Source organism: Sander lucioperca, chromosome 20, assembly GCF_008315115.2.
Source record: "Sander lucioperca isolate FBNREF2018 chromosome 20, SLUC_FBN_1.2, whole genome shotgun sequence".
In the NCBI taxonomy this organism is placed as follows: Eukaryota; Metazoa; Chordata; class Actinopteri; order Perciformes; family Percidae; genus Sander; species Sander lucioperca.
This window is the reverse complement of record NC_050192.1, coordinates 22,633,435-22,645,501: the sequence shown is the minus strand read 5'-3', so window position 1 is coordinate 22,645,501 and position 12,067 is coordinate 22,633,435. Positions and strand designations below refer to the sequence as shown.

Below are 12,067 nucleotides of genomic sequence, written 5' to 3'. Positions count from 1 at the left end.
CTTTCCACGCTCCTAGACACAATTCTTGTTTTCCATACATGTTTGGAGCACCCTGAACGGTTGTCTTTCATATTTTTTTAAGGGGGACAAAACTACCTCTTCTGAATATTCGGGGGGACATATCCCCTGCATCTCCCCTGAAATCTACGCCTATGTCATAGGGATACATCGATCTGGATCAATGTAAAGATTCAATGCTCCAAGATCCAATGTTATCGATGCAAAGTGAAAATATCTATACATACCTGTCTGTAAGATGCCTCTTTATTTAAGGCTCCCAACATTCATATTTATTATTTTTATTAAAAAGAATAGTTTGTTTTTCATCTAAATATCTGGAAGAGATCAGTAATAAAATTGTCAAATCATATTTTAGCCGTTTTTTTTGAGTTGATATGAATTTAACTCTGTTAAATGTGCCTTAATTATATGGTAAATAGTAGTAGACAGACAGACAGACAGACAGACAGACAGACAGACAGATAGATAGATAGATAGATAGATAGATAGATAGATAGATAGATAGATAGATAGATAGATAGATAGATAGATAGATAGATAGATAGATAGACTTCTTAATCCCAAACTGGGTTAAAACAGCAAGTTACAGGGACATACTCACACACACACACTCACACACACACACACACACACACACACACACACACTCACACACACACACACACACACACACACACACACACTCTCACACACACACACACACACACACACACACACACATACACTCACAGAACATACAAGACATACTAAAAATAATAAGATTAAAAAAATTAATATAACAAAAGATCAAAATGCCAGCATAATAAGCTCATTCTGTTCTGCTGCTGTTCTGTTTGGTACAGGTGTGGAGCAGGTTGTTGCAGATACTGTAGAGCCAACTGTGTTTTACAGTCTGTCTGCATTGCGTCGAAACCCCCCCCCCCTCCGTTCCTCTCTCTCTCTCTCTCTCTCTCTCTCTCTCTCTCTCTCCTAACCCCTCCCTCCCTCTTCTCCTTCACTCACTTCTTTTTCCCTCTACATGAAATCCTGCAATATGCTTCCAAATTACCGGACACACATGCTTTATGCACGCGCCTATAGAGCGGCATCCTAAACCGGATTTTCCTTCCAAAAGCCTCCGTGTTTTTTTTATTTTTACCGCAGTATAAAACAACAAGAAGAGAGCCGATTATTTTTTTTATTTTTTTTTTGCTGATGCTGCAGTGTCCGTTTCTCCCCATCAGATCGGGCGCTTTGATCCAGCGTTATATATCGGCGTTTTTCTGTCTTAAAATCTCCGTCTGCGTCCGGCTTTTATTTCCAGCATGATTTTGGTAAACTGTCAGTCGGGATTGTTGCAGCCGAGCCGCGGTTCAAAGCCGTCTGAAGCCTCCTCTCTCTGCTGCGGGCTGCTCCGATCGACGCTGAAAACCTACACCAAGAGGATACGGATGTTGGCCAAGACAACAGTCTATTAATCTTTCAGAGAAAGCTGTAAAAGGATATCAGTATTAAAAGCCAAGGTGGGGGAAAAAGGTGTGCGCTGTGCGTCTGCTGCTCTCCAACTCAGCACAGGTACATGTCTTACGCATCATTTCCATCTCTTAAAAAAAGCACATTTTCCATTTTTAAATGGCATCTATTTGTTCATTTCAATGTGTAGAATCCTTAATATGACTGACTAGTTGATGTATGGTATGGAACTGAATAGAGAGCGGGGTCCGGCATGATGTGCGCAGAAAGGAAGCGCAGCAAACTTGAATACTGATGTATGCGGTAAAAAAAAAAAAAAATAGAAGAAGCAGAAGAAGCAGAAACTGCAGCACAGGCTGTACTGTACTGCATGATGTTTTTCTCTCGGAGATAGAAACCCGGGCATTGTGAAGGCAGGTCTGTGATGCGCTCGGCGAGACTAGATGTTCTTGTTTCCACGCTCTTGCAGGTGACGAAGCATCGCTGAGAGAAAGAAGATGTTCAGCCCGTCGGAGGAGAAGGAGAAGATGCTGATGGTGACGGAGAGGGAGGCTGTGTGTGCCTCGCGGCCTCAGTAGAGGCTCCTTCGCCTTTCAGTCCTGCCGCCCCTTCGCCCTTGGCGCCTCTTCCTCTTCCGCCCCTTCCGCCCGCCAGGATGACCGTGGTGTCCACGGAGAACATGGACGAGACCTCCACCCTGCCGGGACACCTGCAGGACCTGTACCCGCCGGACGACGACCACGACGACCACGACTGCTGCGAGCGCGTGGTCATCAACATCTCCGGGCTGCGCTTCGAGACCCAGCTCAAGACGCTCGCGCAGTTCCCCGAGACTCTCCTCGGGAACCCCAAGAAGCGGATGCGCTACTTTGACCCTTTACGAAACGAGTACTTCTTCGACCGGAATCGCCCGAGCTTCGACGCCATCCTGTACTACTACCAGTCCGGCGGACGCCTAAGAAGGCCAGTCAACGTGCCGCTGGATATGTTCTCGGAGGAGATTAAGTTTTACGAACTGGGCGCGGAGGCCATGGAGAAGTTTCGAGAGGACGAGGGATTTATCCGCGAGGAGGAGCGGCCGCTGCCCGAGAAGGAGTTCCAGCGGCAGATCTGGCTCCTCTTCGAGCATCCGGAGAGCTCGGGGCCCGCTCGGGGAATCGCCATCGTCTCGGTGATGGTTATTCTTATTTCCATTGTCATATTTTGTTTGGAGACATTACCCGAGCTGAAGGAGGATCCCAGCCAGCGGATGCGTATGGTCGGGAACGTCACCGTGTACTACAAAGCAAACTTCCTCACGGACCCTTTCTTCGTCGTGGAGACGCTCTGCATCATCTGGTTCTCTTTTGAGTTGATAGTGCGCTTTTTCGCCTGTCCCAGCAAGGCTGCGTTCTTTAAAAACATGATGAACTCTATTGACATTGTGGCCATAATCCCGTACTTCATCACGCTCGGAACGGAGCTGGCTGACGATCAAGACGGCAAGGAGGCGAAAGGAGGAGGGGAACAGGCCACGTCTCTGGCTATTCTCAGGGTAATCCGCCTGGTGAGGGTATTCAGGATCTTTAAACTGTCCCGGCACTCAAAGGGGCTCCAGATTTTGGGGCAAACTCTCAAGGCGAGCATGCGCGAGCTGGGCTTGCTCATTTTCTTTCTCTTCATCGGGGTGATTTTGTTCTCAAGCGCCGTCTACTTCGCCGAGGCCGAGGAGAAGGAGTCGTTCTTCACCAGCATCCCTGACGCTTTCTGGTGGGCCGTGGTGTCTATGACGACCGTCGGCTACGGAGACATGTACCCCGTGACGATTGGGGGGAAGATCGTGGGCTCGCTGTGTGCCATCGCCGGCGTGCTGACAATCGCGCTGCCCGTGCCCGTCATCGTGTCCAACTTCAACTACTTCTACCACCGCGAGACGGAGGGCGAGGAGCAGGCGCAGCTGCTCAACGTCAGCAACCAGAACTTGGCGTCGGATACCAACTCGAGCCGGCGTAGCTCATCGGGGGTGAGCAAGTCGGAGTACATGGAGATAGACGAGGACATGAACAACAGCATCGATAACTTTAGGGAAGCCAACCTCAGGACTGCCAACTGCACGGCGCCCACCCAGAACTGTGTGAACAAGGGGAAGCTGCTCACCGACGTGTGAGGAGGCGTCCGGCGCACCGGTGTAAATATTGTAGAAATAATCTCGATGCTTTATCTCCATTGGTGCATTTTCTTCTTCTTTTTTTGCATTGACTCATTCAAACGAACGAACAAACAAACGTGTGTGAAGACTTCAAAAGTTCCAGGCACACATGATCAATTTATTAAAAGGTAGTGGTTCACGTAATGACGGACTTGTTTTGGCAATAGCACAAAGATCAGCAGGTGTCGGGGAGACATGTTTGATAAATTAACTTATTTTATAAGTTGTTCCAGTTTGAGAGATGTTGGTGTTTGTCAGGCAGGGAGATACGAATAAATGCCACCGTTGAGGATGTTTCCATCTCTGCTGCTTCGATTTTTAATCATTCCAAACTTACCAGCTTTTACCAGGCGAGAAAGGTCTAACGAGAGACATTATGGTAGTTATTATCGAGTTGCACTATGGGAAATGTAGGAGCCAGTGTTACTGGAGTTTTGTGTTGGAGTTTCCCCCCAAATTAAGAGACAGAAGTGTGGATATTTTAGTCTCTGTTGCACCAATTTGTACCGTTCTTTTTCACTCGCAAATTCTCAAACTTTATGTTTAGGTACAACTTAATGTCCCCTTTGACGTTTCGCAAATGTATTTTATAGAATTGCAGCCGGTTTAAGAAGAAAGAAAATCTTAAAATCTTCTTCTGGAGCATTTTTTTTTATGTATACAAAGGAAGCAAATTAAGTCATTTTAGAGCATGATTTAATATATAAGGATACAAATTAAAACAGAAGATAAGTTCAAATGGATTATAACATTTGAACAAAAGAATAAAAAAAAAAGAGTGCAGTGCAAGATATGAATAAATAGTCCCAAACTGTTTGCAAGTAGAGCTGCAACTAAGGATTATTTTCATCATTGATTAATCGTTTGTACTATAAAATGTCAGAAAATGGGTCAGCTTCTCAAAGTCAAAGGTGACGTCTTCAAATGTCAGTTCACTGTCACAGAGGAGAGAAGAAACTAGAAAATACTCACATTTAACAAGCTGACATCACACAAGTTTGACTTTTCTTTCATAAACAAAGTGACTCAAACCTATTAAAAGACTATTCAAATAGTTGGCTATTAATGTAATAGTTTAGGGTTTCCCCCGGTGTATTGCAAGCTCAGGGCATGAACACTGGGAATTATTTTTAATGTATTTTAAGGCGTTTTTTAAACTACTGTTACAGCTCGGTTGGGAACTTAGACGTAGTCATAGTTTCAAATCTCCAGTTAGCGTTTAGTACGGACTTAGACCCCATTTACACGTACATGGTTATTTTGAAAATCTGAGACATTTCCCTTCGTTTGTGCCTTTCGTTTACACGCAAACGGAGAATTCGCCTCTGAAAACGATTCTTTCTAAAAACTCCGGCCAGAGTGGAGATTTTGTAAAACTTTGTTTGCACGTTTGCATGTAAACTGAGACAAACGGTTTAGGCAGCCGACGTCAGAGAGAGAGGAAGTGAGACCTTGTTGTTGTTGCTATTTTGGGGATTCTGATTGGCTAACGTGGGCTTGAGCTTCTCGTTACACTGCCACCTACAGGTCTGGCATGCTCTTGATGGCATGTATACACGGGTTTGTGTAAACGAACACTTTCTGAAAACTGACAGCTGTGCACGATGTTATTTTTGAAAACGGAGAGGGTGAAAAGTCCATTTATGAAAATCCAGCCACGTGTAAACGTAGCCTTAATGTACGGCTTTAAGGAATCTGTCTTATAGCTTTTTTAAATTCTTAACTTCGCAATTCTTTACATGAAACTATTGGGCTCTACATTAACGCTGCCATCAGTCTGTGACTGGCCCCCAGCCGGGCCCTCGCCGAAAAAAAGACACTTGCCACCGGGCTAAACAACTTTCCTGGGGGAAAACCCTGATAGTTGACAACTAGATGTTCAGTTTAGTATGATATGAAAACAGAAAAATAGCAGGAAATCTGCATATTTGAGAGGCTGAAAATGTCATTTTCTGCCATTACTTTGTGAAAAATTTGTTAAATGATCAATAGATTATCAAACTAGTTGGCTATGATTTTTTTCTTTCTCATTTTTACGCTTAGTCGATTGCAGCTTTAGTTGCAAACACGAAAGTTTGAGAGTTGAATATAGAAATTCAAAAGATCAAACGACAACATTGAGAGAACAAAGTTGGTAAGATTTAAAAAGCACGCGGGCACAATTAACCGATTTGACTCAAGAAATTTATCCAAAGAAAATCTCCCCGACACCTCCCAGACTTTGTGCAAAAAGACAAAAAAAAAACAACCAACTAAACAACAACAAAGCTGAGATTTGAAGAACACGTCCGAGATCGACGACACATTGCGAGTGGATTACAGTTGTTTTTTCTGCGGCACATCCAGGGACTTTTTCGGAAAAACTAAAACCGGATGCTTTTCAGGCACCTTATGAGAAAACAAACAGGAAGTGTGCCGAGGCCTTGTGGAGGATTATTGTGCACACTGCCTCCGCTGCTGCTGCTGCTGCTGCTGCTGCTGCTGCTGCTGCTACAGGTCGGGTGGAGGTTCCCTGTCCAACGCCATGCAACACTCCTTTATATAAAAGCATGTGGAGACTCTCTCTTCTCTCGTATATCGGCATGCACAAGACAAGACGTTACCTCATTTTTATTTTTTACATTTTGGGATGCTTCTTGCTTTGACTTGCATCTTTTTATCACCCTCCCCACCCTGGAATTTTTCTACTTTTCTTTCTCATTTCTTTTCACCAAAAGTGCACTGGCTATTCATTATTATTATTATTATTATTATTATTATTATTATTATTATTATTTAAGTAATTTAAAGCATTTACGTGTTGAATGTTAAACGCATTAAGGGAACAGGAACACTTCTTTTTTTTCCGAAGATCATGGCATGTCAAAAATACTAAAGCATTATGGCCTAATTAGCTATGGTTATAGCTATGTATACTCAATGCATGACTACAGTATTAAATTGCTTGCAGTTGTGGAGGGACCTCGGGAGCTGGGGGGATGATGATGATGATGATGATGATTATGATTCTCCTCGTTATTGTCAAGCTAACGACAGGATAACGGTGCATGACGAAGCTAACTGCCGAAAAAGAAGGGACAAATCTGCTTAAAAGAACAAAAAACATAAACAAGAAAAAAAAAAAAAAAAAAAAAATCACAAGAGACATATCTGACGAGCTCTTTTTAAAAAAAAAAAAGGACACTTCAGAAATAACATCCTCCTTTTTTTATTTATTTCAAGCTTTTGGTCTTTGATGATGGAGTGCATGGGATCATTTTTTATGTGATTTGTGACCAGATTTTTTTAAAAACTTTTCTCGCACTTATTTGAAAACAGCTTGAAGAAGGAAAGCCGTGATATTTAACACATTTCATAGATATATCTAAAATTAGTTTCTAGTGCCTTGAACCCCGTCTCATTTTAGAATTGACTGAAGTGCCTCCCGTTACAATAGACAACAAAGAGCTTACTACGTGCTTCTTATCTTCTCCTGCCATAAAGATGCACTTCTCAAAGGACACGGTTATAGTTTCTATGTTTCGATAAATATATGGATCTATTCCTTATTCTAGGGGCCAGATGTGTGGGCCTACGTAAACTCACATTTGTCCTGGTTGATGACACATGGCTGCAGTGCACACTGAGCAAGATACAGAAGTTGGAAATATGGATATTTTGCATAGAAACTATTTGGTATTTTCTTTCATACGTCTGCAGGTTCTCGAGTTTGACATTTACGTTGTGTCTTAACACATTATTTTCACAAATTTGTGTCCATTCTGACTGTGTCCAACTGCGTAAGGATCTACTTATGGGGCAACCATACAGCTAACTAAGCTAGCTGTCTGGTTAGCTAACTAAACACAAAGTAAACACAAACAATTAGCTCCCTGGATTAGCCTTTGCAGCTATCTACTGATAGTTCAATTTGTCTGCTGACTAAACAACCTGTGTGGTTAGCTAATCTGCAAACTATTCATTTAAACGCTTGTCTGTAGATCCAAATGAAAGTAAATGCATAAATTAGCCCCTCGGATTAGCTATTGTAGCTACCTACAGGGGGGTCTACTGATGGGTCAGTTTGTTGGCTAATGAAGCAAGCTGTTTGGCTAGCTAACTAGCAAACTACTTAGTCAAACACTGAGTCCAAATGAAAGTAAACAGAGAATTAGCCTTGGGTTTAGCTATTAACGCTAACTGTACAGGGATCTACTTACAGGGCAACCAGATGGCAAAAAGTTAGCTGTTAGTTAGCCAATTTCATAATCTGCCTATTCTAATGCTTGTCTCTGAGTCTAAACAAAAGCACACAAAAAAAACACAAATTAGCCTCCTGGTTAGCTATAGTAGCTAATACAGATGTACTTATGGGTCGGTTTGTTGGCTAACAAAGCTAGCTGTTAGGTAGTTTGTCAGCTGGCTAACCTATTTAACCACTTTAATCTGAGTCCAAATGATAGTAAACCCAGAACATAGCTTCTTGGATTAGCTATTGTAGGCTGACGCCTCAATGTGTTGGCTAACGAAGCAAGCTGTTTGGTTGGCTAACTAGCAAACTACCTAGTTGCCCGCTCCTCATTTGCATATAAAGTCAACGTTACTTTATGCAAATCAGGGGCGTCCAGCTCGACTCGCTGCCCCTCGAAAACTCCCGAAAATCTTGTAAACTGACCGTTGTCGATCTAAAACAAAGACGGATTCGGCAACTGCAGCTTATTTCTCGCATAAAATGTTTATTGTGTCTATTTTCGTACAATAAGCGAAGGTTTCCACACGAGCTGCCATGTCGGTGCGTTTTAAAATATGAGAACGTCTCTTTGCTTGTAAGAGAAATTGATAACTGCTAACAGCAAACCCACTCAAGCATCCAATGCAGGGAAGCGGGGGAGATCCCTCCCTTCAAAAAACACCCCGTTGGACATGTAGCGTCATTGTCTGTAATGGCAGCTACCGCCCTGATGGAAACATTTTAAAGAACTGGGGCAGATCTGCAGCATCACCAGCAGCTCTTTTCACTTTGTATCAGCTGCCAGCGTCGGAGGAAAGCGTTAACAGCGTCCTCTGGCTGCGCCAAACACTGCCATTTTCTGATTCCTGGGACCATACATGCTGCTGACAACTAGGTCTGCTCCTTTGTAAAAGAAACATAGACACTGTCTGTTTTTGAGACTCTGAAAACAAACGAGTCTTACTGTCCATGTCCGCTGTTTAGCTTCTGATTCCTACTGACGTGGGTCTCTCTCTCGCTGTGGTTGTTTCTGACAAAAAATCTACATCTGAGTGCTTCTTAGCAACAGATTTGCAGTGTTTTCCATGCCTGATTAAAGCTTATTCTGTCCAACATGTCCTCAGCGGTCGGACAATTGGCCGAGGCTAAAGATATTAGGGAGAAATGTGTGTTTCAAATGCCTGGGGAGAGCTCAGTTGTACTAGATGTTGCTGTAGAGAGATAAAGTGGAAGCACTCTGTGTTTCCTCTGCAGAGGGGCCAGCGTTTGTCTGAACATTACCACAGGCGTTCAGTCACTGTGCATGCCAGCAAAATGGCGCGGCCGCTGTTTTGTTTTGAAGAGGGAGCACATGGCTATGTGGGGAGAACGCTGTGTGTTTTCAGGAGGACGCTGCGTTAAAACAGCAACATTAGGGCTGATCTATGAATGTGGGTGACGTTGAAAGCATCCGCAAGAAAAAAGGAGAGTGCTGCCCAGGGCAGGGTTGAAAGAATCGATCGTCCAAGTAAAATCAATCTTTGTTGAGTGGTCTGATATCCAGCTTTTAATATATGCCTTTTCACCATGGATGTTTAACCCAGCAGAGATGGGAAGTAACAAAGTACAAATACTTTGTTAATGTACTCAAGTAGATTTTTCAGATATTTTTACTTTATTTTACCATTTATTTTTGTGCCTACTTTTTACTTTTACTCCTTACATTTTTAACACGAATACCGTTACTTTCTACTACATTTTACAAAATTGGCTCGTTACTTTCTAATTGGATGGGAATATACGTTGCACTTGACGCACCACTACAAGATGACTCAACAGATTTCAGCGGCATTCATTCGCGGCAAATCATTGCGGCTTAATGGCGGTAACGTTAGCACATAGTAGTATGGAAAGTGACATTTCAGATCCCAGACATTCCCAATCATCCTTGGCCTTATTTGAGAGAGATGTTTGAGATAGTAGGCATCAAGAATGACTCCTGGCGAATGTGTTGCAAATTGTGCCAACCGAAAACACCACAAACTGCTGGCCGTGTGGTCCAGGTAGCTTTGCATAAAAAATGGTTGTCATTCGCAAGGCTACTTTTACTTTTATACTCCAAGCAATCTGCATATACTCCAAGCAGTAAGTACATTTCCAAGCCTGTACTTTGTTACTTTTACTTGAATAAAAAACTACTTTTACCAGAGTAATTATTATAACAAGTATCTGTACTTCTACTCGAGTACAGGAAGTGAGTACTACTTACTTCTGTAACCCAGCACAAATGTTTTTTGGGGCTCAGTTTTTAATGTAGACAGCTTGGTGCAAAAAATAAATATCTAAGGGTTGCTTCTTACTTGTACGATTTACAGCAGAAGTTCTCTAAGAATCTTTTTTATATCCAAGATAAATTGGTATTGTAACTGAAGTTTCTCTAACCTGACTGACATTGAATCAGTAATGTAATCGATTGGACCTTGTGAATCAAATCGATTCAGTAAAAACATAGGCGATACCCAGCCCTAGTGTTGACTCTGTTTGATCGGGACTTATTGGCTTCAATCTCACTCCAAATTCTGGTTTTGCTACATACACACCGACTATGTTTACATGCACAAAATATTCAGTTTTTCGCCCGTATTCCTAAAAAAGACATTATTCCTAATGCGCTCTTTACATGGCTAATGAAAGTGTGATTTCATACAACAATGTCCCCTAAAATGGTTGTATTTGTTTGTCAGTAGCTTATTTTGTGAGTGTAATCGCTGATAGGCACCTTAAAGACATTCTGCCTCTGATGTTTCAGTTAGTGGCATTCAGGGACTGGGTAACAGAGCAGTTGTTTGCAGGTCAGTTGCATTGTAAGCATCGCCAGCGTTACATTTTTGTTTGCTTGAAATCAACAGCAGATAAACAGCAGAGCCTCCTCTGAGTCAGATCTGGTTACATAAGAGTCTGCAGGTTTTTTATTCCAACCAAACACTATGACAACCTATTTATTTATTTCTTTATTTAAAAGGAAATCAGCTGCTGCAGGATTTGCTTTGGATAAAAAAATAGTCTGCAGACTCGTCGGCCAGTTTTAAACTCTTTCTCGCAACTTTGTCGTTTTGGAGCTGAATGTATTTGAACGCAGCTGTTTGATTTTTTCAGCTCGTTTCACCTCGTTCGCAGGATTGCTTGATTGACACCATTCGTGTTTGGTGCGTTGAGTTTGGTGACTGTGGGTACGCGATCTGTGCTGCCTGCACGATCCGACATGCGCAAGATGTTTGCGCATGCGCAAGATGATAATCACTACACGATTTGTTCCACGCTCGCACACCTTTGCACCGTGTGAATTTCATTCATTTCACAGCACTCTAGTGTTCGTTTCGAAGAGGTCAGTCAAGAAGTATTTTGAATTCAACAAAATGGCTGAGAAGTTTGCTCTTTACGTTGCAAACATCACAACATCCCCACACTACATGTCACAAAAATAACAATGTCGCCAAGGCGTAGTACACGGACGTCGATATGCGGTTTTGGATCAGTGACAATAAGTCCATCCATCCATCTTCGTCCGCTTATCCGGTGTCGGGTTGCGGGGGGGAGCAGCTCCAGCAGGGGACCCCAAACTTCCCTTTCCCGAGCCACATTAACCAGCTCCGACTGGGGGATCCCGAGGCGTTCCCAGGCCAGGTTGGAGATATAAGTAGTGGAGGGACAATAAGTACTTAATTTAAATATCTTTATAAAACAGACCTGCCGTGAACTGCATAATGAATAACATGAAATGTAGCCGACAAAAATATGCCGACAGTTGTGCCGCCTGGCCGTTAAGTGTTTCAACGCATGCGTGACACAAATAGTGTAGGAAACCATCACGTTTTCTACTACGTATATATATGCATATCGGATCGTGCAGGCAGCACAGATCGCGTACCGACAGTGACTTCCCATCTATCCCAGCAGAGTTCTGCCCAACTTTCACTCGACAGCAGACGCCCAATCAGTCATCAGAATGAGCGAGAACACCTGGGGCACGTTCAATCTCATTTTTGTTACTGTTTCTAGAGCTGCATCTCATAACCCTTAAATTCAATCCTCGACTCCTCCACTTGCGTCCCTTCCTGTGATTTTCTTGCGTCTCCATGTGTGTGCCATGAAGATATTTACATATATTTTGTCCATTAAAGTACATTTTTTATACATCCGTTGTGCACAACTTAAAG

At 42.8% G+C, this 12,067-nt stretch overlaps 1 protein-coding gene across 1 annotated transcript; it reads left to right on the top strand.

Annotated features, from left to right (window-relative positions):
* The first annotated feature begins 1,009 nt into the window (after positions 1-1,009).
* LOC116052025 (potassium voltage-gated channel subfamily A member 1-like) lies at positions 1,010-4,196 on the top strand. Its single transcript, XM_031302509.2, has 2 exons — positions 1,010-1,575; positions 1,943-4,196. Exon 2 carries the CDS (start codon positions 2,129-2,131, stop codon positions 3,617-3,619), a length of 1,491 nt encoding a protein of 496 aa, XP_031158369.2. The 5' UTR covers positions 1,010-1,575; positions 1,943-2,128; the 3' UTR covers positions 3,620-4,196.
* Positions 4,197-12,067: the final 7,871 nt, after the last annotated feature.

What these genes read in the sequence shown, in the direction of transcription:
- LOC116052025 (XM_031302509.2), top strand. Translation starts at nt 2,129, where the DNA reads ATGACCGTGGTGTCCACGGAGAACATGGACGAGACCTCCACCCTGCCG.